Raw genomic sequence first — 28,000 nt, 5'->3', positions numbered from 1 at the left:
AGGCCCAGTTAATTAACTCATTAGATTGGTCAAGGCAAACACTTGAACAGGATTTAAAAAGCAATTGGTCTTTTAGTAGTTCTTTGATAATCACTCACCCCCACACACATGACACACAAATGGTAGAGTACTCTGCATACAGGGCGCCCCCCCATAATCTTGTATAATGCATTGTTCATAATCTGCAGTATTTTGAAACCTATATAAATTGGGCATGACCAAATTAGAGATGTCTGACAAACTCTTATAAAGTATTTGAGAACTACAACTATATTCCCAAAAAGATCAATTCTAAACTATAAAAAAGGAAAATTCATATAAAATCGCAACAGATTTAACAGACCTCTTTGAAAAAAAATTCCAACTCATTTTGCTACTTTTTCAATATGACTAAGGAAAAAAAGGTACAAGAAGTAATGTTTACATTTTTAAAAAACTATTAACTGAGTGGATTTGGGGGAGAAAAAATAACTATACAGTATTATTGCACTCCACGAATGTGCAGAATTCCAAAATGTGGCAGCACTGAAAAACAGTCTTGCATTGAGGTTTTCCAAGAGGTACAACGAGCCTGCCGAGAAAGCATCTGGTCTGTACTAACAGTTTGCTGTCTTCAGTACAGGCCTTCATAAAGTCAGTCACGCTGCTCTTGCAAAAATCCCTTAATGTCTGAAAAACACAGAAAAATAGTATTTTATTTCAAACTTCACTTTTATAAAATCAACTCCTTGATCAAGAGGACCTGAGAACATCTCTCAAAAGTTAACACTTATCTCTCCACATTCATACATATTTGCTTATAAATTCTCTAGCTTGAGGATGTTAAAAGAATTTGCGTACTCTTAGGAACTAGTTATTTGAAGCCAAGAAGAAAATATATATATAAACATCCTAGTATTATATATATCAATTCTGGCCCCGGCTGGTGTGGCTCAGTGGGTTGAGTGCCAGCCTGCGAACTGAAAGGTCGCCAGTTGACCTCCAGTCAGGGCACACGTCTGCACTGCAGGCCAGGTCCCCAGTAAGGGGCATGTGAGAGGCAACCAATGGATGTTTCGCTCCCTTTCTCCCTTCCTTCCCCTCTCTCTAAAAATAAATAAAATCTAAAGAAAAAAAATCATTTAAAAAATAATATATCAATTCTGGTCATTAGAATTTTGTAGTCAAAAAATTATGTTACAAGTCCAATTATTAAGTCTGAAAATAATTTAGTACAACTTTATTTTGGCAGACCCAAATTCTCTTGATCTCTTCTAAACTTTAATGAAGTAAAGATCCATCCCTTAAATTCCAAGTTGGAAACTCAAGTGGTAATATATCAAATATCTAGTATCTTGCTGATTTGTGATGAGAATGAACTGGTATCTATACATAATTCTTATATTTTTAACAACTTACCAAAGAGTTTTCAGTGCTGATAGGTGGGGCTATGATCGATGATGTGGGATTGAATCCATATGCACATTGAGCTTCATTTCATTGTCAAGAATTTGAACAAGCTGTTGCATGGATGGAAGGTGGCCAGATTCCAGCTTAGACCACACAGGTACATCTATAAAAATAAATAGTACCAGCATCCCCAATTAATGATGATTCTGTAATGAACATTCTTTTCACAAATATTTATTGTATGTACACAGCTGGGGATACAAAAGTGAGCAAAAGAATTAACCTTCTTGCTCTTAATGGAGTTTACACTCTAGTGAGAGAATATAAAAAGAACCATTTTTACAAAAAGCTACAAAATCACAATTGTGTACTAAGAATTAAAACTACAAGTTACTATGAGAGGGAGACACAAGAGGCTGGAAAGGAGTCATGGCATTTACTATCATTAAAAGTGAGAAATTAGCCCTGGCCAGGTAGCTCAATGGTTAGAGTACTGTCCCAATATGCCAAGGCTGTGGGATCAATCGCCAGCCAGGGTACATAAAAGGATCAACTAATGAATGCATAAATAAGTGGAACAATAAATGGACGATTCTCTCTCTCCACCCTTCCCCCATTCCTCCATTAAAAAAAAAATCAATAAAATATATTTAAATTTTTAAAAATAAAAAGTGAAAGATTATAATTAAAAGTGAGAGATAGCTGAAATATAGAAGAGTCGTATGATAGAGGTAGGCAGGGACTAGATCAGGGTCAACAAACTAAAAGGACAGATAGCAAGCAAGTATTTTCATTTTGAACAGATATACAATCTGTCACAGCTACTCAACTCTCATTGTAGCCTGGAAGTAGCAACAGGCAATACATAAATGAAGGGGCATGGCTGTGCTCCAATAAAACTTTATTTACAAAACATACAACATGAGTCATGGTCCACAAGGCCAGGTTTTGCTGATCTCTGGGCTATGTCATACATGGCCTTTTGGCCATGTTAAACATTCTGGTCTTTACCTTAAGAACAAGGCAAAGACATTTAATAAATTTTAGGTACTGAAGCAAAATGATGAGATGTGCATTTTACATGTTTATTTATTTTCCTCTTATCCTTACCCAAGGACGTGCTTATTGATTTTAGAGAGGAGAGGGAGGGAGACAGGCAGTGAGAGAAACATTAATGTGAGAGAAAAACATTGATCTGTTGCCTCCCATAAGTGCCCTGAATGGGGACCAAACCCACAACCTAGGCATGCACTCTGACCAGGAACAGAACCCACGACCCTACGGGTTATGGGACAACACTCCAATCACCAGAGCTTTAAGAGCCAGGGCTGAAATGTGCATTTTTAAAAATTACTCTCTTTGGAGCATGTGTCAGCAAACTGCTTTTGTAAGAAGACAAAGAGTAAATATTTTAGGCTTTCTGTATATCATATAGGTATACAACTAGAGAAATAAATTTAAATTTAGTTTTTTCATTGATGGGCTCAATACTTCAAGTATAAACACTAAAATTTAAATTTCATATAACTGTTTTTTTAACAATTAAAAAAATGTAGCCCTGGCTGGTGTGGCTCAGTGGATTGAGGGCCGGCCTGTGAACTGAAAGGTTGCTGGTTCAATTCCCAGTCAGGACACATGCCTGGGTTGTGGGCTGGGTACCCTGTTTGGGGGCGTGCACGAGGCAACTGATTTATGTACCTCTTGCACATCGATGTTTCTCTCCCTTCCTTTCTCCCCCCTTTCCCCTCTCTCTAAAAATAAATAAAATCTTTCTAAAAATGTAAAAACTATTGTTATCTCATAGGCCATATTTGCCAACCTCTGGTTTAAGGAATGTATTAAAGGGCAACAAGATAATTGCAGCTTAGACTAGGGTGGTGCCAATGAAGAATAAAGAATAGTTTTTGAAAAATGTAAAAGGTGGAATTGAGAAGACTTGGTAATCCATCAGGTAGAAAGAGTAAGGGAGAAAGTGATGTTACCCTAGGTTTCTAACATGGGCAACAGGGTAGAATGATAATGGTGCCATTAAATAAAATGAGAAATTGCAGGTAAGGAGCAAATTGGAGTATACAAGAAGCACTGAAGTATACAAGAAGAAGAGGTAATCAACAGTTCGGGAGCAGGAATTTAAGATTCCTGGGTATAGCACCTAGAATACATATCTAGAGCTCTCCAGAACTGTACATATAAAGATCATATAAAGAGATAATTTAGTATATTATGAAAAATAGAAAAGCCTAATGCTCATTATAAGTCACTTAAAATTTATTACAGAATGAAAACTATTCAGAACCCACCATTCAAAGTTATCTCAAATGCACCTGTTGACATACACTGGTTCTCAATCATGTTGCTCAAGAAGAAAACCATCATACATGCATAGACCTAAAAGAAAATATAGTTAAGTATAATAGGCAAAGTCATTTTTAAATCAAAGCAATATGACAACTAGAGATACAGTAACCTTTAAACAGTCTCATTTTATTTGGCAATTGCTTTTTAATTCTACTTTGAAAGTTTCTATACAAACTATTACTGCTGTTCCATATGTTCAGTAACACACAGAAAAACAAAAATACAACATTAATCCACAGCTCTATACATGCTGAAGAACTTACATAATATTCATGATGTAGAGAATTTCTAGATATCTCTTAATAGCCTTATTAAGTTTAATGAAAGAACGCCAGAAGAAGGGTTCATTTTACTATTTTTATAACATAATGAATTCACAAGAGACTACTGATGCAACTATCAGCAACTCCATATATTCAATACAACCTGTCCATGTTCCAAACAAGTCATTTTAAATCAAACTGTGAAATACATATTTGGTCTTCCTCTCAATTTCTAGCACAAAGGACCTAAAATCCTTGGAATTCCCTAAGTGATGGTAATGGATAGTCTTTTGTTATCTTAACGACATGATTTTTGAACCATGCCTAATGATGGAGCTGGTTGCCAGGAAAGTCAACCATGTAATTACAGCGGTGGACATTTCAGTTTAAAGGAAGGGAGGAGGAGTTGGAGGTTAAATTAGTTGCCAATGGTCAATGATTTAATTGATCATACTTATGTAACGAAGTCTCCACAAAAACCCAAAAGGACTGAGACTAAAGAGTTTCCAGGTTGGTCAATCTTTATATAAAGATGCAAGGAGAATGGTATGTTTGGAGAGGGCATGGAAGCTATCTTCCCACATACCTTGCCCTATGTATCTCTTCCATGTGGCTATTTCTGAGTTATATCCTTTTACACAATAAACTAGTAATCTAGTAAGTAAAATATTTTTCCTGAGCTCTTCTGTGAGCCACTCTAGCAAATTAAACCCATGGAGTAGGCTGTGGGAACCTCTAATCTTTAGCACAACAATTTGAGCTTCCAACTGGCATCTGAATGGGGGTGCGTAGGGGTGTGTGTCTTATAGGACTGAATTCGTAACCTGTGGAATCTGATGCTATCTCCAGGTAGATAAGCGTAAGAATTGAGTTGAACTCTCAGACACCCTGCTAATGTGCAGTAATTGCTGGTGTGGTGGGAACACACATACACATTTAAATTGGGTCCAGGAACCCAAAAGACAAACTAAGGAAAAAAGTAGGTTAGAAAGTTCTGGCACATTAAATTATATTCATTCACCTTTGAATGCAAATCTATACCCTCCCAAAAGACACTAGTAGCTCCCTGATGGACAGAGGATTTTTTTGTTTGTTTTTGTAGAGCCTTTCCTTTAGAGATCTCTGCCTGTCTTGTCCACTCGTCCATGTATATACCTGTATATTTCTATAGAAGGGGAAAGGACTCATGTAAAAACCCAAAATACAATTTGACTATAAATACCCACAGTACTCGTCAGCCCAGTGTGGCTGTGGAGCCCCAAGCAAGTCATAGCAAGTCATGGCAAGCCAGGCTGGGAGCCCGTCAGCAGGGAGTTGGTGGGGTCATCTGCATAGTTGTCTCCCTCTGAGAAGTAGGAGCCCTCCCCCAGATCAAAGAGCACAGGTAGGTCGCTGCTCCCCGTATCCATGGAACCTGGCTCCATCAGGAACAGGTGTTGCTCTGTGTAGTGCACTGTCTGCTTTCCTGAGTCGAGACTACTGTCCTCTGACTCAAGAGGATTGGGGGGTTCCTGGGGAGCCAGGAAGTCCTGGATATTGGCCAGGTTGCTGGCCTGGTTGGACATGTTCATGTCCAGCACCAAGGGGCTGAACAGATCCAGCGGGGCAATGTTGTCCACGCTGAAGCCACGATCTATCAGCATGGTCTGCAAGTTGTCCACGTTGGAGTCCACGGTGTCCAAGTGCTCACTGAGCTCAGCCTTGTCCAGGCAGGCTACGCTGAGGCACTTCTCAGGGCACCAAGGCAGCAGGGTTGACGGGGGCTGGGCCCCCACATCTGTGAGGGGTGTGGCTGAGGCTGCAGGGACAGGCTCACTCTCCTGCAGAATGGAGTCCATGCTGGCAGTGGAGGGCAGGGGGCTCCCCACAAAAGAGAACAGGTGCCTGGGACTCGCCTCCTCCACCTGGGGGCTCTTAGAAGGGCTGGGGTGGTCCTCCTCAACTTGCACCATGGGGCTACTCAACAGGGACCTACAGGTCGGGGCACACACATCAGCAGGCACCTCTGTGGCCCCAGCCCTCTTCTGACCGCCAGAGAAGTGACAAGGTTTCCACTCCTCATCTATGCTCCTGCTGGGGGAGGGCAAGGGGCTGCCGGGAGTCACCTCAGTGATGTCCGAGATGATGGATCCGGAGCCGGAAACAGCATCTGAGGAGTAGAAGCTGGAGCCGCTGTAGGCCGGGGCCGGAGCTGAGCAGGGGTCGGGGCCGGAGGTGCAGGTGGGCTCCAGGGAGTACTGCCGGCCATACTTGGGCAAGGAATGTGACGAGCCGCGGTTGTTCAGCATCAGGGGCATCTTTCCCACCGCCAGGATCTGGTCAGACTGCACCGGCAAGGTAAAGAACTGGATAAGCTTGTTGACAACTTTCTGCTGCTGGGCGTGCTCCTGCCGCAGGCTTGCCACCTCCTGCCCCAGGGCCTTCTCCTCACGCTTCACGGTCAGGAGCTTGGAGTCCATGCTCTCCTGCCTCCCCTTCATCACCTGCATGTCGATCAGCAGCTTGGTGAGACTGTCCTGGTGAATCTTTATGTCCTCGCTCTTTATTGTAGCCACGCTAGTCGCTTTCCTCTTGATGTTCTCAAGGAGCTTCTCCTGGCCGCGGAGGAAACATGGGTGCTGGAACTCGGAGTCGTCCCTCTCTGGCTTGCCCAGGCTGCCCTGCTCATTGTGGACCACCTTTCGGAAGCTGTACATGTAGAGCTGCCGCATGAAGCTGGCTATGTTGTTGTGCTTAAAGTACCTGGGCAGCACCTCTCTGGCAAACTGGTCTTGGTCAAACACGTGGAAGCTGCTCCCACTCGGGCTCCAACAGATAAGCGCATCGGTGTCTGGGTCGCTCACAAGGGTCCACAGCTTGGTCAGGAAGGCCGGGACATTGCTGGACGGCGCAGCGCGGGGGCCCACAGGCAGATCCATACCCGGCAAGGCAACGAGGCAAGGAGGCGAGAAGCAACAGGTGGAACTAGCGACCGCAAGGAGAAGCCGACCGCAAGGAGAAGCCGACCGCAAGGAGAAGCCGACCGCAAGGAGAAACCGACCGCAAAGAGAAGCCGACCGCAAGGAGAAGCCGACCACAAAGAGAAGCCAGGGCGGGCTGGCGCAGCCGCTGTGTTGGCGGGGTGGAGCATGGGGCGGCGCTGTGGGGCGGGGCACGGCTCGGTGCCGCAGCGTGCCGACACTGCGGCAGCGTGCCGACACTACGGCAGCGTGGCGTGGTGCGCAAGGCGGGGCGGGCCAAGCAGGACAGGCTGCACTACTGCAGCCCCAGAGCCCAACACCACGAACGCCATCTTGCGACCCCGAGCTCACGCCTGCACCCCAGAGAGGTTTTAATTTCACAAAATCACCTGACTAAAAATAGGATGTAGTGAGAATGGCAACTCACAGAAAGGTGTTAAAGAAAAGTAAATTAAAATGCCCAAAACGGATGAGAAAGAGGCTTCCCTGCCCACCTTGCCCTTGAGCTAGGTGGGCTTTGATTTCACAGAGGTTACCCTAGCGTTTTGGAATATGTCTACTTTCACGGACATAAGAAGTGTCGTGTAAGCTACTCTTTCAAGTACATTCATCTTCCACAGCAAATCAACAGTTTTTTGTGTCTACATACGTAAAATGCATTAAAGATGTTTTGAAATCAATAGAGTATTTTAAAAAATTATAAGTACTTCTAATTCTTAATCCTACAAAAACCAAAGTTTTGTTACTAACAGGCTAGAAATACACTTCAGTTAGAGGTAGCACCACCTGAGGATGTTTTTCTTAAGAAGCTTTGCCTAAGAGAAATAAGTGGTTCCCTAAGAAAAAGAAGTACAGCTATGTAGGAGTCATCTAAAGGTAGTCTCAGCCTAGAACTGAAGGACAAGGCCACACAGGGCTCCTTCTTAGAAGGAAAACCTGGGCAATCTCATAAAAAGGGAAATAAAAACTAGTTCCATTTCTTACAGCAGAAAGATAGACCCTCCAAAAAAAGAAGATTTTAGGTAAAACAGATGAAAAAGAGATCTAGAAAGAATGTATGCTGCAACAGGACCCTAGCAAAAAAAAAAAAAAAAAAAAATAGTACAAAAGTCTTATGTATGTATTGATCATTTCAGGTAATTTGCTGAACAGATTTACCATAAACGGGTCAAAAGATAAACAATAAAAACAGAGTGTGTGTTTATGTTTTGATAAGAACAATTCAGTGGAAATCCTATTTTTAACGTGAGCAAACCCATTAATACCTGTATCAGTTGGTATAAAAGACCTACATTATGTATATATTATGTTTTGCTAGATATGATCAGGCCTAATAACAATAATCAAAATCAGGTATTCAATTATTTTGTGCCCAAGTTCCACTAAAGTAACACGTCCCCATCTTTCAAATAATAAAAACTAAAATCTAATCATTCTTAAAGAAATATGAAAACTAAGGCCAAGGGAGGGTAAGTGCCTTGCCCAGAAACAAAAAGTGGTTTAGGTTAAAATATATATACATATATGTAAACAGGTGAATCAGCAACAAGTACTTTTAAAAATTAATTAAAATTTATTCATTGACAACCTAAAAACTTAAGAGCTGCTAAAGCTATTAAGTTACATACCTTATTTTCTTGGCCCCACTGCCAGATGCTAGGAGCTTGCATGCCAAAGAAAGCAAAAGGATCCTTGCCAACAATTATTAAGCCTATTAATACTAGTTTGAAGACTGACAGGAAAGATGCTATGTGTCTATCAAAAGAAAAGAAAAATTCATCAGAAGCCACAATTACTCATTTACTTAACACAACTCAAGTGTGTATGTACAGACATTTTCTAGACACCAAATCTAGAAGTTATTAATTGTAACTAATGAAAAAGAGAGTAACTAGTTTATTGTACAGTTTTAAAATAAAAATATTTTATATATTTTAAATCAATTAAAAATTAACATAAAATTATCGTATCGTATCGTATCGTATCGTATCGGCAGCCGTCCGTCTCGAGAGACGATGGTGTAGCTTCTTAAGAGTCTATCTGCACCGCTGAGAATGGCTGTGCAGTCCGACTCGGGAGTGACACGGTATCTGTCTCCTCCCGTGTTGAATCGACATCTTGTGATGACGCTGGAGTGTCCTCTCCAGTGAAGCTGAAGCTACAGAGCCTGGGCAGGGTGATATGGAGGGTCTGCTGTTGCCCATGCAGCAGACCCCCCCTCTCTTCGCAGCTGAAGGGTCCAAGGGAAAGACGGAGTCAATACAGCTTGGCTTCAGGTGCGCTGCAGGAGTTGCCGGTGTTGACTACAACGTCAAACCGCCTTAGGGACTCCGGCTCCGGATTTTCTGTCGGGGTTTACTCCCTTAGCCTTTCCCCTGAAGAGGTATGCCGCAAGGCAGCGGAGGTTTTTTGGAGTCAGAGTTTTCCTTCTCTGATGTGCCCTGACTGGAAGATCGAACCAGCGACACTTAGCTCGCAGGCCGACGCTCAATCCACTGAGCCAAACCAGCCAGGGCTAACATAAAATTATATGTTAGAGTATATAGCATTAACCTTTAAAAAATACTACTAACAGTACAGAATTTTATACCATTGACTATAAAAACTTGGGAATTCGTAGTCAATAACAATTACAGAAAAAAAACCTATCTTCTGAAGGGTTTTCATCTAGAAAATGATACTCTTTTTCTTTTTACAGAAAAATTCTTCTATATTTGCTATTTATGAAACAGTGGTCTCTGTATGTTATTACAACCAGCTAAGAAACTATAATAACTAAGGAAAGTTAATTAAACTAATTCACAAAAGTTTATAAAGACAAAGTATTTTCCTTTTAAGTTACTAAAATTTACTTACCTATATATTGGTTGAGGAAGGTAATTCTCTCCTTCAATGCGGATGTCTGGGTACCGCTGGCTAATAACCCGCATGTACTCCTCAAACACCCGCCTATACCCTCAGGAAACACTGCAGAAAAACAAAAGAGCTTCCCATAAGTGGTTTAGAATATGCCTAGATTTACTTCTACAGTTAGGGAAAGCCTAAAAATTACCAAAATTAAAAGTGTTTCTTAAGAACAGTAGCAATTAATAATGACTAAGCTGGATGTCAGGCATAAGGAGGTTTTTTTCCCCCCACAAATTTCAAATATTTAAGTTACCTCACCCTCAAGTAAATCCTTCCATTAGAATATTAAGCTTTATTGATTTGAGTTATTGTTGGACAACAGCAAGTATCTATTCACATATGTCAATGTATTTTGCACTTACAAATCAATTTCCCTTTTAAAAAAATCAATGACTACATAATTACTGAAATGAAAACAACTCTTATTCATCTGAAATAGGTAATTTCAAAACGGGCACAAGAAGCTTAAAAAAATACCAAGGCATTTGACATGAAACTTGAGTTCTTATTCCTACTCTGCCCTAATTTGGCAAACACACCTGCTTAATCACAGTAAGAGGAACTTAAATAACTTTTATATCCCTTTTAACTCTAAAATGTGATTCTACTTTGCAAAGGAACACAAAGATTGTAAAGACAATTTTCAGTAATGACAGTAATCCATACCATTATTCCAAAAATTAAGTCAACAGCATCCAATAATTTTCATTAAAATCTCTGAACAGCTAGACTATGAAGATATGATGTACACTGCTCCAAAAAGTAAAGGGGGAAAATACTATTAGAGTGCATATATGAGAAAGAAAAAAGTACACTGATCAAAACAATTGAAGAAGACTCAAAAAGATATTATGTTCATGAATCAGAAGCATTAATATTGATAGATTAACAGCTAAAGGAGACAAAGGCAGATCTCTGGTAGTTTCAAACAGGCTGCCTAGGCCCAGAGTGGGGCACGAACTGACGCTACCAGGGGCAGATCCAGGAAGCAAAGAAAGTGCATCCCTACAACAGTGTACAAGATGTGGTGGGAGGAGTGACTCTCAGTCGGCAAGCTGGAGGGAAAGACCTACCAAAGAGCAACACAACAATAACCAAAATCAAAGTACAACCAGACAACCCAAATAAATAGCATAAAGGGCATCCCAAGAGCATCAAAGTCAGGAGATCAAGGAGACTGCATCACTGAATCCCACAGGTCTCCTACAACAGAAGGTCACAACATGAAAACAGGAAGTCAAAGGAGATCAATCTAAGAAGCAGAAACAAACAAGAAGAGTCACAGAAATGGGGAGACAAAGAACTCCCCCATGAAAAGAAAAAGAGGAATCCCCAGAAAGACTGCTAAACGAAATAGAGGAAAGCAAACTATCAGGCATGGAATTCAAAATAATGATTATAGGGAAGCTCAATGACTCAGCAAGTTAAAAAAAAAAAACGACAAAGAACTCCAGGGGAACTACAAAGAACTCCAGGCAGGCTACAAGGAACTTACTGAGAACTATCGGTATCAGCAGCTGTCCGTCTTGAGAGACGATGGTGTAGCTTCTTAAGAGTCTATCTGCACCGCCGAGAATGGTTGTGCAGTCCGACTCGGGAGTGACACGGTATCTGTCTCCTCCCGTGTTGAATCGACATCTTGCGATGACGCTGGAGTGTCCTCTCCAGTGAAGCTGAAGCTACAGAGCTTGGGCAGGGTGATATGGAGGGTCTGCTGTTGCCCATGCAGCAGACCCCCCTCTCTTCGCAGCTGAAGGGTCCAAGGGAAAGACGAGTCAATACAGCTTGGCTTCAGGTGCGCCGCAGGAGTCGCCGGTGTTGACTACAACGTCAAACCGCCTTAGGGACTCCGGCTCCGGATTTTCTGTCGGGGTTTACTCCCTTAGCCTTTCCCCTGAAGAGGTATGCCGCAAGGCAGCGGAGGTTTTTTGGAGTCAGAGTTTTCCTTCTCTGATGTGCCCTGACTGGAAGATCGAACCAGCGACACTTAGCTCGCAGGCCGACGCTCAATCCACTGAGCCAAACCAGCCAGACTGAGAACTACACCAGCATTAAAAAGGACATAGAAACTATTGATAAGAGCCAGGAGGAAATGAAGAATACAGTTTTTGAATTGAAGAACATGGCAGAAGGAATCAAAAGCAGGCTAAATGAAGCAGAAGATTGGATCAGTGAGCTGGAGAACAACATAGAAAAAAATCCCCAGACACTGCAAAAAAATGAAAAAAGGCTGAAAATGAACGAAGAGGTTTTAAGAGAGCTGCAGGACAACACGAAACATAATAATATCCATATCACAGGAATACCAGAAAAAGAAGAAGAGGAGCAAGGGACAGAAAACCTGTCTGAAAAAGTAATGACAGTAAACTTCCCTAACTTGATGAAAGAAAAAGTCAGACAAGTACAGGAAGCACAGAGGGCCCCAATGAATATGCACCCAAAGAGGCCCACTCCAAGACACATCATAATTAAAATGGCAAAATTCAAAGAGAGAGAATCCTAAAAGCAGCAAGAGATAAACAGCTAATAACATACAAGGGAGCACCGGTAAGGCTATCATCAGATTTCTCAACAGAAACACTACAAGCCAAAAGGGAATGAATGGCAAAAGATATTCCAAGCAATGAAACACAAAGGCCTGCAACCAAGACTACTCTACCCAGCAAGATTCTCACTCAAAATGGAAGGTGAAATAAGGACTTTCCCAGAAAAGAAGGATAAAAGAATACATCTCTACCAAACCAGAATTGCAAGAGATACTAAAGGGTCTGCTTTAAGAAGATAAAGAAGCAGAGGAATACAGGTACAAAGGGGAAAAATGACAATGAATAAGTACAAATCAATAATAACTTTAAAGGTAAATGGATTAAATGCACCAATCAAACGACATAGGGTAGCTGAATGGATAAGAAAACATGAACCACATATATGCTATCTACGAGAGACCACCTCAGAACAAAAGATCTACATAGACTGAAAGTGAAGGGATGGAAAAAATATTTCAAGCAAATGGACATGAAAAAAATAGCTGGGGAAGCAATACTTATACAAAACAGATTTCACAACAAAGGCCATAATAAGACAAAGAAGGACACCTCATAATACCTAAGGGAACAATCCATCAAGAAGATATAACCCTTGTAAACATATATGCACCCAACATAGAAGCACACAAATATATACGGAAAATCTTGGAGAACTTCAAGAAGGATATCAACAGCAACACACTCATAGTAGGAAACTTTAACACCCCATTGTCAACAATGGACAGATCTTTCAAGCAAAGAAACACCAAGGATATTGTGGCACTGAACAACACTCTAGGTCAAATGGACTCAACTGTATATACAGAACCTTTCACCCCAAAGAAGCAAAATATACATTCCTTTCAAATGCACATGGAATATTTTCAAAGACAGACCACATGGTAGGACACAAAACAATCCTCAACAAATTCAAGGAAACTGAAATTATATCAAGCATCCTCTTAGATCACAATGGCTTGAAACTAGGAAACAACCTCAAGAAAAAAACTCAAAAACATTCGAAGTCATGGAACTGAATAACATGCTATTTAATAATGACTGGGTTAACAATGACAACGAGGAAGAAATCAAAAAGTTTCTGGAAACAAATGAAAATGAACACACAACAGGCCAAAACCTATGGGACACAGCAAACACAGTTCTGAAAGAGAAGTTCATAGCAATACAGGCCTATCTAAAAAGGGTAGAAGAATCTCAAACAAACAGCCTAACCCTACATCTACAAGAACTAGAGGAACAACAACAAACAAAGCCCAGAGCGAGTACAACGCAGGAAATAATCAAGATCAGGGCAGAATTAAATGACATAGAGACTAAAAGAACAAGTCAAAGGATGATAAAACCAGTAGCTGGTTCTTTTAAAAGATAAATAAAATTGACAAGTCTTTAACCAGACACATCAAGAAAAAAAGAGAGGAAAAAGAATTGGAACTATTGTAACAATATAATCAATATAATATACTTAAAAAAGAAAAAAGAAAAAAAGAGAGAAGGCCCAAACAAAAAAAAATCATAAACAAAAGAGGAGAAATCACAACCGATACCACAGGAATACAAAGGACTGTGAGAAATTACAAACAACTATATGACAAGAAATTTGACAACCTGGGTGAAATGCACAAATTTCTGGAAACATATAGTCTCCCAAAACTGAATGAAGAAGAAGCAGAAAACCAATAAACCGCTAACAACTAGTGAAACTGAAGCAGTAATCAAAAAAACTCCTGGCACACAAAAGCCCTGGACTCCGTGGCTTCACAGGGGAATTTTACAAAACATTTAGGGAAGAAGTAAATCCTATCCTTCACAAACTATTCCAAAATATCCAAGAAGAGGAAAGACCCCCCGACTCTTTCTATGAGGCCAGTATGATCCTAATTCCAAAGCCAGATCAAGACACAACAAAGAAAGAAAATTACAGGCCAATATCGCTGATGAACATAGATGCTAAAATCCTCAACAAAATATTGGCAAACCAGATTCAGCAACACATTAAAAAGATCATACACCACAATTAAGTGGGACTTATCCCAGGGATGCAAGGATGGTATAATATTTGCAAATCAATAAATGTAATACACCATATAAACAAAATAAAGACAAAAATCACATTATCGTATCAGTAGATGCTGAAAAAGCATTTGATAAAGTACAACACCCATTTATGATGAAGACACTCAGCAAAATGGGAATAGAGGGAGCATACCTCAATATAATAAAGGCCATATATGAGAAACCTGAAGCCAACATCATACTCAATGGGCAAAAACTAAAAGCATTCCCCCTAAGATCAGGAACAAGACAAGGATGTCTACTTTCTCCACTTTTATTCAACATAGTCTAGGAAGTTATAGCCACAGCAAACAAGACAAGAAAAAGTGATAAAAGGCATCCTGATTGGAAAAGAGGAAGTAAAACTGTCATTATTTGCAGATGACATGATAGTGTACCCTACAGACTCTACTAAAAAACTACTCAACCTATTAAGTGAATTTAGCAAAATACAGTAACAGGGTACAAAGTCAATATTCAGAAATCAAAGGCATTGCTGTACACCAACAATAAAGTATCAAGAGATATAGAAACTAGAAAAAATTCCCATTTACTATAGCAACAAGAAAAATAAAGTACCTAGGAATAAAGTTAACCAAGGAGGTAAAAGACCTGTACTCAGAAAACTACATAACACTGAAGAAAGAAATTAAGAAAGATACAAATACATGGAAGCATATACCATGTTCATGGATGGGATCAATACCATTAAAATGTCCATACTACTCAAAGCAATCTATAGATTCAACAGAGTCCCTATTAAAATACCAATGACATATTTCACAGACCTAGAATATTTCAAAAATTTATATGGAACCAAAAAAGAGCCCAAATAGCCACAGCAATCTTGAGGAAGAAGAACACAATTGGAGGAATCACAATACCTGATGTGAAACTATACTACAAGGCCACTGTAATTAACACAGTCTCGTACTGGCATAAAAAGACATATAGATCAATGGAATGGAATAGAGAGCCCAGAAATAAACCCAGGTCTCTATGGTCAACTAATATTTGACAAAGGGGTAAGGAACATAAAATGGAGTGAAAAGAGCCTCTTCAATAAATGGTGCTGGGAGAACTGGATAGGAACATGCAAAAAAAAATGAAACTAGAACACCAACTTATGCCATACTCCAGAAAAACTCAAGATGGATAAAAGACTTTAATGTAAGTTGTGACACCATAAAAGTCATAAAAGAAAACATAGGCAGTAAAATCTCGGATATCCCACGCAGCAATATTTTTGCTGATATATCTCAAGGGCAAGGTAAATAAAGGAAAGAATAAACAAATGGGACTACATCAAATTAAAGAGTTCCTGCTCAGTGAAACAAAACATCAGCAAGTTGAAAAGGGAAAACATATTTGCCAATGATACCTTGAACAAGGGTTTGATCCCCAAAATGTACAAAGAACTTACACAATTCAACAGCAAGAAGACACACAGTCCAATTAAAAAATGGGCAAAGGACCTGAACAGACACTTCTCCACGGAGGATATACAGAGGGCCCATAGCATATGAAAAAATGCTCAACATCACTAGCCATCAGAGAGATGCAAATTAAAACCACAATGAGATACCACCTCATACCGGTCAGAATGGCCATCATAAACAAATCAACAAACAAGTGCTGACAAGGATGTGGAGAAAAGGGAAGCCTAATGCACTGTTGGTGGGAATGCATACTAGTGCAGCCACTGTGGAAAACAGTATGGAATTTCCTCAAAAAATTAAAAATGTAACTGCCTTTTGTACCAGTGATTCCACTGCTGGGATTATACCCAAAGAATCCTGAAACACCAATTCAGAAGAACCTATGCACCCCTATGTTCATAGCAGCACTATTTACAATAACTAAATGCCGGCAACAGCCTAAGTGCCCATCAGTGGATGACTGGATCAAAAAACTGTGGTACACATTTACATGATGAAATAATATGCAGCAGAAAGAATGAACTCCTATCTTTTGCAACACCATGGATGGAACTGGATAGTATTATGCTTAGTGAAATAAGCCATGCGGTGAAAGAACAATACCATATGATCTCACCCAATACAGGAACCTAATGAACAAAACAACCGTGCAAAATAGAACCAGAGGCATGGAAACAAGAACAGACTAATAGTGACAAGAGGGGTGGGGGGGGAGGGGAGAAGTGGGTAAAGAAGAGGAAGGGTCTAGTCAAGGAACTAATGTAAATGACTCATGGACATGGACAACAGGATAGGGACTGACTATGGGAAAGGGAGGAGGTGGGTGGGGCAGGGGAGAGCAATGGGGGAAAGATGAGACAACTGAAATAGAACAATTAAATAAAAGAACTTATAAATCTCTAGACACCTTATCTTTCTAAACTTATCCAATATTTAACTTATCCAATATTTCATCATTACCATTGTTAGACTCATCAAGTATTTATATGTTGCCACAAGTACTTTTTCTATAAAAAATTCTTAGTGATGCTCCTATTATAAAAATAATCTAGATCCTCTATGTCCCAACCTACCTTGAAACAAAGAAATGCCACCTGATTTCAATGCCCAAGTTTGGACTGGTGTTTACAATGAAGTTGATTATTCAAAATGATACTATCGACTTCTGGCCAAGATGGAGGGGTAGACAAATATGCTGCGTCTCCCTGCACAGCTAAGAAGGAATACAATTACCTCAAAACTAGAGACAACCAGAAGTTCCAAAAATTGAGCTGCATGGAAGTCCAATAAACAAAGATATAAAGAAGAAATATTCATCCAGACAGGTAGGAGGGGCGGAGCCAGGGCAAAGAGGACGCGGTATAGTGGTGGTAGCAGCGACAACAGTGGCAGGCCAGCAGAAAACACAATCACACGTTTTAAAAAGTCGATAGGGACACCTGGGGAGCGTTCCCAGCTCCTCACCAGACCACGCAGCTCATGGTCCCAGCACCAGGGAAAATCAAGCCTCATTGGTTCTGACGGTGCAAACCAGTAGGGGATGGGGCAGAGGAAAAAACTGCCGGTCTCTCAGCAGAGTCTGCTTGTTTAAAGGGCCCCCGTGGTCCTAAAATGTCCACAGACCCACCCACTCTGGGAACGATGGCCAGGGCAACAGCTAGAGAGGCATCAGTACCATATGGAAATGGGAAAAGTGCCTGGAAAAGGGGCGAGTGCTGAACAAGCAAAATTGTTCCCTCTCAGACCCCCCCCTTACAACGCCACAACGTGGTGAAACAGGTCACCCTGTACTAACGAGTACCTAAGGCTCCACACTTTACAACATAACAGGAGCGACAGTTTACCTAAGACACAGAGGCAAACAAACACAGGAGCCTGTCAAGATGAGGAGACAGAGAAGTATGGCCCAAAAAAGGGAACGGATCAAGGTTCCAGTGGGAGAATTAAGTGACAGGGAGACAGCCAACCTTACAGATGAAGAGTTCAAAACACTGGTGATAAAGATGCTCACAGGCTTGACAGATATGCTTGAGTATGGCAAACACATAAGGGAAGAAGTGAAGGCTATGCTAAATGAAACAAAGCATAATCCACAAAAACCAATGGTGAAGGGAAGGAAACTAGGGTTCAAATCAACGATTCGAAACATGAGGAAGAAATAAACAGTCAACCAGTACAGAATGAGGAAACAATTAAAAAAAATGAGGAGAGGCTTAGGAACCTCTGGAACAACTTTAAACTTGCCAACATCCAAATCACAGGGGTGCCAGGAGAAGAGGAAGAGCAAGAAATGGAAAGGTTATATGAAAAAATAATGAAGGAAAACTTCCCAAATTTGGCGAAGGAAACAGACATACAAGTCCAGAAAGCACAGAGAGTCTCAAATAAGCTAGACCCAAAAAGGACCACACCAAGACACATAATTAAAATGCCAAAGATTACAGATAGAGATTTTTAAAAGCAGCAAGAGAAAAGCAGAGAGTTACCTACAAAGGGGTGTCTATAAGACTATTAGCTGATTTCCCAAAAGAAACTTTGCAGGCAAGAGGTATTCAAGGTGATGAAAAGCAAGGACCTACAACCAAGACTACTCTATCCAGCAAAGCTATCATTTAGAATGGAAGGGCAGATAAAGTGCTTCCCAGACAAGGTAAAGGTTAACAGAGGTCATCATCACCAAGCCATTATCATATGAAATGTCAAAGAGACTTACTTAAGAAAAAGATCAAAACTATGAACACTAAAATGACAACAAACTCACAATTATCAACAACTGAATCTAAAAAATAAAAACAAAATCCAACTAAGCAAACCAGAATAGGAACAGAATCATAGGAATGGGGAGCATTTGGAGGGTTATCAGCTGGGAGGGGGGAGGGGGAGAAATGGAGAAATGGTGCAGGATTAAGAAGCATAATTGGTTGGTATCAAATAGACAGGGGGGAGTTAAGAATAATATAGGAAAGGGTGAAGCCAAAGAACTTAATATGCACGACCCACGGACATGAACTAAGGGGCGTGGGATTGCTGGAGAGAAGTGAGGTACTGGGCAGAGGGGAGCAATGGGGAAAAAAACTGGGACTACTGTAAGAACATAATAAAATATACTTAAAAAATAAAAAAATAAATGAAAATAAAAAATAAAATGATAGTATCTAACCTTTAAGGCAGTATTTTCAGAACTAGAGACCTAGTTAATTGAGTTGAAACTTCTTTTTTTATAGATGAACAGAAAACCATGAAGCATGGAGAGATCAAGCGACTTTTCCATGGTTATATATTCATGTATCATTTATTAATTCACTCAAATATTTAGTGAATGCCTACCATGTGTCAAACATTTTATTAGGCAGTGGGTATGTAGAGGTGAGTGACATTAGTCCGGGGTGAGACTAGAACACAGACTTTGTGATGTGAAATCCTAGGCCCCTTCCATCAGACTCCAGGAAGTGTTCAGGAAGTATGTTCTCTTTGTCTATAATGCCATAATCAATTGCCCATACAGTTGGCCTCCTGGTCACAGAGATCTCTGAGATTCTTCCATGATGAGGACATAGATTCTCCCTGAAGGAGATCTAAGACTGTGGGTCCTGAGAAGTCCCTCACATTTGCTCTGGGAGTTTCAATCCTTCACCCAGGAAAGCTCTAAGAGCTCTAGCTTGAGGTGTGTTGATGTGTAGACAACACTATTGGTCAGATTCCTCGCAGTCACCCACTTTTCTGGCTACAGTGCTTAGAAACCTAATTCTATCCTCAGTTCTTCCAGTCCTGTATCTTCAATTGAGTCTCAGATCTTTGCACCGAACTCCAAATAGAATTGGCCCAAAAGACTTTAAAACTGTACCTTTCTTATTTCTGAAAAAGCAAGCAGTTTACGAGACACACAAAAAACATATCTTTAGACAAGTTTATTTATATGTAAGTAAACTTCTTTATAGTTGCCTCCAGACTCGTAAAGAAAAACCAAGGAATTTTTTTCCTATATAACTTTTTTCCCAAAACAATTTTTCTGTTTAAAACAGCAATCAATACTGCTGACAGAAAATAAAACACACCTAGTGTTTAATCGAGGTGGGCAAAATGTTAAAGGCACACATACATGGTAAGGAGCCAGTAATCATTCTACCTCTACCACCACACCTACCTCTTTCAAGGTATTCCATTTTTTCTGGGTCAGTGAATAAAACTATGACTTACAGTATACCTTCAACAAATACCTAAACATGCTAAAAATACGTTGCAGCAGCTGCCTGTTCCTTCTGTTCCTGGATCAAAGTTCCTTAAGAAGTAAATTTAAAGCTTGAAATCTTAAATTTAAGTTCTAATCACATTGCAAATCTCTTTCTAGTATTCTAGTAATACAGAAATATCTTAGTAGTCAACTTCTGCAATTGCTTGATTTAAATATTTTTCACACAATACTTTTCTAAAAGCCTTTGCATATAAATTAGATAGTTTATGTATAATGAATAGAAAGGAAATTTAGGAAATACAGAAAAATCCTCTGTCCACGCTAACTATTCCAAATAGATTGTGTTTTTTAAAGTCCCTCATGTTTTCAGTCTAATTAATGATGCCAGCCAGCATGCTTTTTCCCCTTTTCTATACTACACCTGCACCTCTCATAAATGCTTTTAAAAAAAATTACAAACAGGAGTGCTCACATACAATAAACATGTATTATTTTTCATAGCTAGAAAGCCATTTGCATTTTTTAAGCTGAAAGTCAGAATAAAGTTTCAAAAGTTTATTTAACTAAGTTCTCATAACAGTATCAGACAACACAAATAATAAATTACAATAATGAGCACTTGATAAATGGTAGGATGTACACTATCCTGGCTGTTTTTAACTGATTACCTGACTCCAGCTTTCCTCATTTTCTGTCCCCTCCTCTCCTCTATGCTGAGTAAGGCTTCATTTGCATATATTCTTCCCTTAGCTTACAAAGTTCCCCATACCATTCAAGATTTCATTTCCTCCTCTGCAAAGCCTTCCAACTCCCCTGAATAGGCAATCTTTCTATTCTCTGGATTTTAAAGTCCTCTATTGCGCCCTGTTTTAGAACAGAACATTCTACTGTATTGCTCTCTCTCCCAGCAAACTGGTTTCCAACTATTACGGTAAATAAATTCATAACTTCCTGGAAATTGAACAAAAGAGGGGGAAAAGTGGCATGAAAAAAAGGGGGGCATAAAAACGAGGACTTGGTTATCAGCAGTTCCTGCTAAAACCTATGTGGAAGCTTTCTTCCTTACCAATCCCAGGCTACACTCCAATCAATGTAAGGTATACAAGGTCTGTCCAGAAAAAGCCACTGTCAATACGAGACCGGTTTGCATGACATCTATGTAACCTGGCAGCCAGGGAGAGTGGACTGGAATGCACTTGCGTTCACAGTGGGAGCGGTGGACTTGTTGAGTGAGTGTATGTACTGTGTGGCTGTCACATTCAAAATGACTGAGCGAGTAGAGCAATGAATCTGCATCAAATTTTATGGTAAGCTTGAACATTCCTCCATGGAAATTATGCGATGATTCAGAAGGCCACAGCTATGGGCAACCAGTGACTTGCAGCATCACCATGACAATGCATAATGGCTTGTGTAGCTTTTTTTTGTGAAACATAAAATCACCCAGGTGACTCAGCCCCCCTACAGCCCAGTTTGGTGCCCTGTGACTTCTGGCTTTTCCCAAAACTAAAATCATCTTTGAAAGGGAAGATATTTCAGACTGTTGATGAGATTCACAAAAATACAACAGGGCAGCTGATGGCGATTGGGAGAACTGTGTAAGGTCCCTAGTTGACTGCTTTGAAGGTGACTGAGGCATCATTTTCCTATGCACAATGCTTCTTGTATTTTGTATCTTCTTCAATAAACCTCTTATTTTTCATATTATATGACTGATACCTTCTGGACAGGCCCCATATACATAAAAAGAAAACTTCCTTTTTGGAAAGCATGGAAGGTGACTACTAGAGGAACACGAGAGCTCCAACAACAATTTTTAAGTGACAAAAAAATAAATGAAACACATATGCATGCTTTCGGGTTTTTCTTTTAAGCTTCCTAACAGTACAAAATAGAATAGGATACTAGAAGTAACTGGAATGCAACCAACATCCTGATTCTACATATGAACAAGTTGAAAGTTACAGAGATTAAATCTTTTCCTGAAAGTCATTCAGAAGATACGAGGCAGATAAAATAAGAACCTGGAACTCCAAACTACGGGTTCAATAAATGCACAATTTCTCAGTAACTATCCTAATTCAAAACTTATGAGGTTATATTGGTATTTCTAAGTGGTACATTCAATTTGAATTCTACCACTTACTGTAATGGGAAACTGTAAACAAATTTCAGTTTTCTGTAACAGATTAAACCCTTTAAAACCATTACCTACATCTAAAAGCTTTGAACTAAAATACTTCGTTCATTATTAAATAGGAACAACTATTATGTGCACAGTATTCAGTTACATACTGCAGTTATTTGTTGTTTAAAATGGTAAAACAAAATGGCATTAAAATTCCATGTAAACATTACAGAACTTTCAAAATTTAATGTAGTGGTAGTTGTAGTAGCCACAATTTATTTGTTCTCTCTTAACACTATCACTCTATTATCGGAATTAACTTATTTATTACTCATTTATTTCATTGATTCCAAATACTTTCCCTCTATTTAGTATCTTTTTAAAAAATCAGGCCTTGCCCTGGCTGGTGTAGTTCAGTGGCTTGAGTACCTGCCTGTGAACTGAAAGGTCACTGGTTCAATTCGTAATCAGGGCACATGCCTGGGCTGCAGGCCAGGTACCCAGTTGGAGGTGTATGAGAGGCAATCGATCTATGTACCTTTCATACATCGATGTTTCTCTTCCTCTTTCTCCCTCGCTCCCCCTCTTTAAAAATAAATCAATAAAATATTTAATAAATAAATATATAATCAGGATTTATCTTATAATTATTAGTGTGTCACAGTTTAAATGGCAGTATTTCTTCTTCTGGGTGGTATATAAAATAAATGGTGTCTTTTACATATCTTAAGTTTGGTGAAACACAGTAACTGTTATTTAAGTTTTTAGTTTCAGTTACTGTGGCTATCTGGGAAAAATGGAAATTATTCTGTAGAATTTTCCCCTGTGTTTTCAGTCTTAAAAATTCAGGATTCCTCCTTTTCCCTCCCCATCCCCCCACAAAAAAATCTATAAAATCTGTCTCCTTTATCATTCCAGTGAATGACACAGCATTGCTCCAGAACTCAGGAGTCATCTCTGACACTCCTGTGTTCCTCAAATATGTAATCCATCATCTAGAACCACCAAGTTTCAAGTTTATCTCCTAAAGATCTTTGAACCCTTTACTGTCTACTTCTGCTACCACCATTCTATTTCAAGCTCCATTATTTCTTGCTTGGGTCACTCCAACAGTCCCCCAAACGTTTTCCCACATCTACTCTTTGTCCCCTGTAATGCCTTTTCCACAGAGATCCTAGCTTATCTTCCCTCAACATGGCCTGCCAAATGGTCCAGGGTCCTCACCACTTTAGCCTCCTTAAGAAATTATGTTCTCTCCCACTTACAAGGCCACTAAACATGTTATTCCCTTCCTTGAAAGCTCTCTCTAAATAAATTTTACCCTTCAAATGTCAGTTTAAAGTTCATTTCCTCATGGAAACCTTCTCTGATCTGCTAACTAGGCCTCTTACAAGCCACACTATAACTTTCCTTCACAGCATTTAACAGAACTGTAATTTAAATGTGTTGTCCATGGATTAATGACTGCTTTCCACTTTTGCCTGTAACATCTATGACAGCACTGAATTGAATTCCCAGCATCAAGCGAAGTGCCTACACAAAGTAGACGCTCAAATATTTGTTGAACATGCAACTACCAAGTCTACAGTAACTAACCTGATCTCTACAACTCACAACTTCTCAGATTTCTTCAATTCAGCATTTTACTATCTTGATCAGTATCAACATCTAAATCAGTCTTTATTTTCTTACCTCCATACCATGAAAGCAAAAGCTGAGCAGGCATAAATTTAAAATAAGCTCTTTTCTTTTATTAGTCACTTCATTTATGTCTTAAGACTCCACTTATAATTTGGTTGTCCTAAAAATATAGCAATGGACCCTTAAATTAACAAAAAACTGGAAAGTTCTCCTATATTCTACTTATGTTTTGAAATCTTTATTTTATCTACTATTCTTAGTAAACCAACTGTCACATATCCAAATAAGTATTAATTGTAGTTTAAATTGCAACAACTAAATACTGTAGATATGATTACATGTTAAATCACATATATGGGGAAATTAAAGCATGCATACAAACAGCATGCCAAACATTACCTGTCAGAATACATTTACACATAAAAATAACAAGACAGGAAAATATGAGAAGGGAACTTTATTTTAAGTTCTGAGTAGAGAACTTCCTTTTTTATGTTCAATGTTTAAACATCCAAATAAGCAGGATAAACTTTTCCCTCAAATATGAAATCAGTGTCCTCAAACTTACCCAACTGGATTGCTCACTCAACTGACATAATAAACCAAACACTCAGGTATGTAAAAAGTAATACTGTGTCATTTTTGTAGGCTTCATGAGGAGCCATATCTGTCTTGTTCACCATAGTATCTTTAGTTCCTGGACCAAGCAATTATTGAATGAATATTTACATGAATGTAGAATAATCAAATTTGTTTTAAGCTATTTTGCACGCCTGCGCTCCCTCCAATTCCATTTGTGTGTCGTTAATTGTTTGTTCTATTAGCAATTACGAAAGTGGTACACTATCAAATAATCTATTAAGCTAAAGTTAGAGTACTCATAAGAAATATAAAATAAGGGACAAAAGCAATCGAAAGAAAATAAAAATAGTACCCTCCTTTACTAACAGTGGTAATTAATGAAAAACTGCATTTACAGCACTTAGACTTCAAATACAATTAAAAGAATTTTCATGTACTGTATTCATCCTCAATTGTCTTAGCTTCCTCTCCATTCCCAAACAATCTTGCAAGTAAACGTCCCAGGGTTTCTACCAAAACCAGAAACCCAATATTTACCTTACTATATAAAAATTAATTTCTATGGGAAAAAGTAATAAAAAAGCTAAATTTACCTGTATTTGGTAGGTCTGTTAATAAAGTTATTTCTCATCTACAGATTAAAAAAAGAACAAACGAAAATCTAAAGCACTTCTGCATGCTCAGAGCGACTGCAAAAGAAAACTCTTGTTAGGCTTTTGGGACAAGTGTGTCCTTAAAGGAAAAAAGAAAAAGAACAAGGAAAAAAAAAAGAAACAAAAACTAAGTATCAAAAGTTCAACTGTCAATACATTACTTAAGATTTTTTAAAGTTTAATTTGAAAGACTAAAGCTCTTCCCTACATTTCTTTTACATATTTTAAATAGTTGTTATGAATATCCTTACTGGAAGGTACACTTGTTACTGTGACAATTATTCCAACGTAAGCAACCATAAAAGAAGAGTATTTTGTGAAAAGCACATGTGAAACCAAGAGATACAAAGGTAGAAAATAGAAAAATTACATAATGTGGAAATTGCAGTCTTTTTAAAAACTACTTAAATCCAAAAGTATCACATTTAAACCTTAACAATATTACATTTATAGGTTCCTAAAATATGACAGTCAGCTTCTTATTAAAAAAGTATATAAATGCTCAAGCCGTATCTCGCATTTGCAGTATAATATGAAAGATGATATATGTCAGGCACATAGTAAACAGTACAGAGAGCTTTTTTTTTTAATCACAAAAATTGCAAGTATTTTAGTTTTCACTCCAAAAATAAAGTCTCACCATCTTATCTTCTGACTCGTAAAGGTCACTTACTGGTTTTATTTTTAAAGATTTGCTTAGTCTTTATAAAGATGAAGCAAAAAGCTAGTTTGGTAAGTAGAAAACCTAAACTTCTAGTACCCTTAATTACTACATGAAGTTTGAAAAAGATGACTTGAAATGCATTCTGGCTAACACCAATATTCCAAAGTATGAGGAATCTGAATATTTACTAATATGACCATCCTTTCTTTAAAAAAAAAAAAGTCACCTTTTGCGATACATAATTCTAATTTCTGCGATTTTACCTTTTTAAAATTTATTTTAAATCTGAGTCTTTCAAACTTTCCCCTAACCCACTTACCTTATTACAATGTATAATTGTTCTAATACTTAGCTAGGTAACAACAAAATCATTTAAAGTACGAAGTCGAAAACTAATGGGTTTTTTTTCTATTTCTCTGCATGCGGAAGAGGAAATCTGAAAGGTACAAAGAGACGCCAGGGCAGTCAACCTCCCGGAGATGGGTGTAGAGAGAATGGGGGAGAAGATCCAGTTGTCCCAGAGGGAACGGTTGTCAGAAGAGCAGTGTACTCCTTTTGCAAAGACACTCTGGAAATTGCAAACTGAGAATCAGCTTCCCCAGTCCTCTCCGCGCACTCGGCCTGTTAGGAGCACTACTCCCACATTCCGCAGTCACCCAGCAGGTAGGTCCTGGAGAAAAAGGCGTCTATCATTCGCGACCCGAATTCACCTTCACCTAGCGGGGCGGTGACTAGACTGCCTGGCATATCCCTGGGGAAAGGGAGAAGGTAAGTGAATTGGGTGGCAAACGCTGAGAGATCCTCCGCCAACGCTGCGGCGACTCCCGCCCAGCTCCACAGGCAACAAGGGTAGCCATGGCGTAACACTGCCGACCGGTCCGTAGTAGTGACAAGTGTCCCCAGGTCCTCGCCTTTCAGTATTTAACCTTCTCATGCCCTCCCCTTCCCCATTTCCCACCATTCTAGGAACCCCAAAAGCGAGCAGTTGTGCTTGGAGGAAAGGAGGGAAGCCTGGCCCTCCTGGGAAGGGACCGGGAGAAGGCAGGCTGCGGAAGGCTGCTGGCGCCGTTCTTCCGGGCAGGGTGAGGTTAAGACCGCTAGGCCGCAAAACCGGGGCCTCGCGTAGCGAGAGGCACTGAGCGGAGTCGCTGCGTACCGACAGCGGCGCAGCACGGCGCCCTGACTCACCAAATCTGGAACTTGAGCAGCGGCCCCGTAGCGTACTGCATCTTTAATCTCTTGCTAGGCACACCGCCCAGGTTGGCCGAGGAATCGCTCCGGGCCAACGCAGACGCCGCCACCAGGAGCAGTAGCAAAAGCCTCATCTTATTCAAACTAGCCACTTCAGCCGCACTCAAACTAAGACTGCATCCAGCCCAAGGCTCAGCAAGGCCTTTGAGCTGCTCTCCACAGCGCAGGCGCGACCTGCCAAGGTCGGCGAGGAAGGCGGAACGCGCCTGCGCACCCCGCTGCCTGCGCAAGCCTGCTCCGGGAGGGAGAGTGACCTACTTCTCTCTCCTGACACACCATCTTGGATGTGTGCAGAGACTGGAGTGGAAAGAGAGAAGATGGTTGGAAAAGAAGCAGCTGGTAGGATATCAGAGTAGCCAATTAATTGTAGCTCCGGGCACACCTGGGTTCTACATATAATTTCATTAATTCAGACATTTATCTGCCTGAGACACTTAGGAACACCTGCTAAACAGTATTGATTCAGGTGTGGGAAAGAAAAGAGAAAGCCCAGGCCCTCCTAAGTGGAATGTATAACTCTTTTGAGATGCCTTGTTATGAACATACATTTGATCTTATAATTTTGCTCTGTCATGAAAGATTTTTTTTTAAGAAGACCTTTAGAAATTTACACTCATACAAAAACATAATACATTACCCATTAATGACCTTGAACAATTATTTTATTCTATCTTGATTGTCTATAATTCTTCTCCCCTAGGGAAGTAAATATGAGACATCACGTGATCTCATCTGTAGCTATTTAAATATGCACTTCTAAAAAATAACTATTCTTTAAAAACAAAAATCTGACCATGATACCATTATCCCACCTTTAAAAAAGTTACTGCTCAAATATTCAGTGTTCAGATTTCTCCTGTTTTAGTAAATATTTGTTTTTCTACTGTTCATTTATTCAAATCAGGACCAAAGTAAAATTAAACTATTGCCATTAGTTGATAGGTCTTTTGGTTCTGTCAAAGCCTTTAAGGCCAA

At 39.6% G+C, this 28,000-nt stretch overlaps 1 protein-coding gene and 1 pseudogene across 1 annotated transcript; both read right to left on the bottom strand.

The window, feature by feature from the left end:
* Positions 1 to 52: 52 nt before the first annotated feature.
* SELENOT (selenoprotein T) lies at positions 53 to 27,214 on the bottom strand. Its single transcript, XM_090275824.1, has 6 exons — positions 26,963 to 27,214; positions 9,827 to 9,937; positions 8,599 to 8,725; positions 3,690 to 3,777; positions 1,399 to 1,552; positions 53 to 669 (listed from the first exon to the last, which is right to left on the bottom strand). Exons 1-5 carry the CDS (start codon positions 27,097 to 27,099, stop codon positions 1,428 to 1,430), a joined length of 588 nt encoding a protein of 195 aa, XP_090131950.1. The 5' UTR covers positions 27,100 to 27,214; the 3' UTR covers positions 53 to 669; positions 1,399 to 1,427.
* On the bottom strand, positions 4,059 to 7,156 carry LOC150021222 (heat shock factor protein 1 pseudogene; annotated as a pseudogene).
* Positions 27,215 to 28,000: the final 786 nt, after the last annotated feature.

This window comes from Furipterus horrens, unplaced genomic scaffold (assembly GCF_987537825.1).
Source record: "Furipterus horrens unplaced genomic scaffold, mFurHor1.1.pri manual_scaffold_1, whole genome shotgun sequence".
In the NCBI taxonomy this organism is placed as follows: domain Eukaryota; kingdom Metazoa; phylum Chordata; class Mammalia; order Chiroptera; family Furipteridae; genus Furipterus; species Furipterus horrens.
This window is presented reverse-complemented; position numbering and strand designations above follow the sequence as displayed.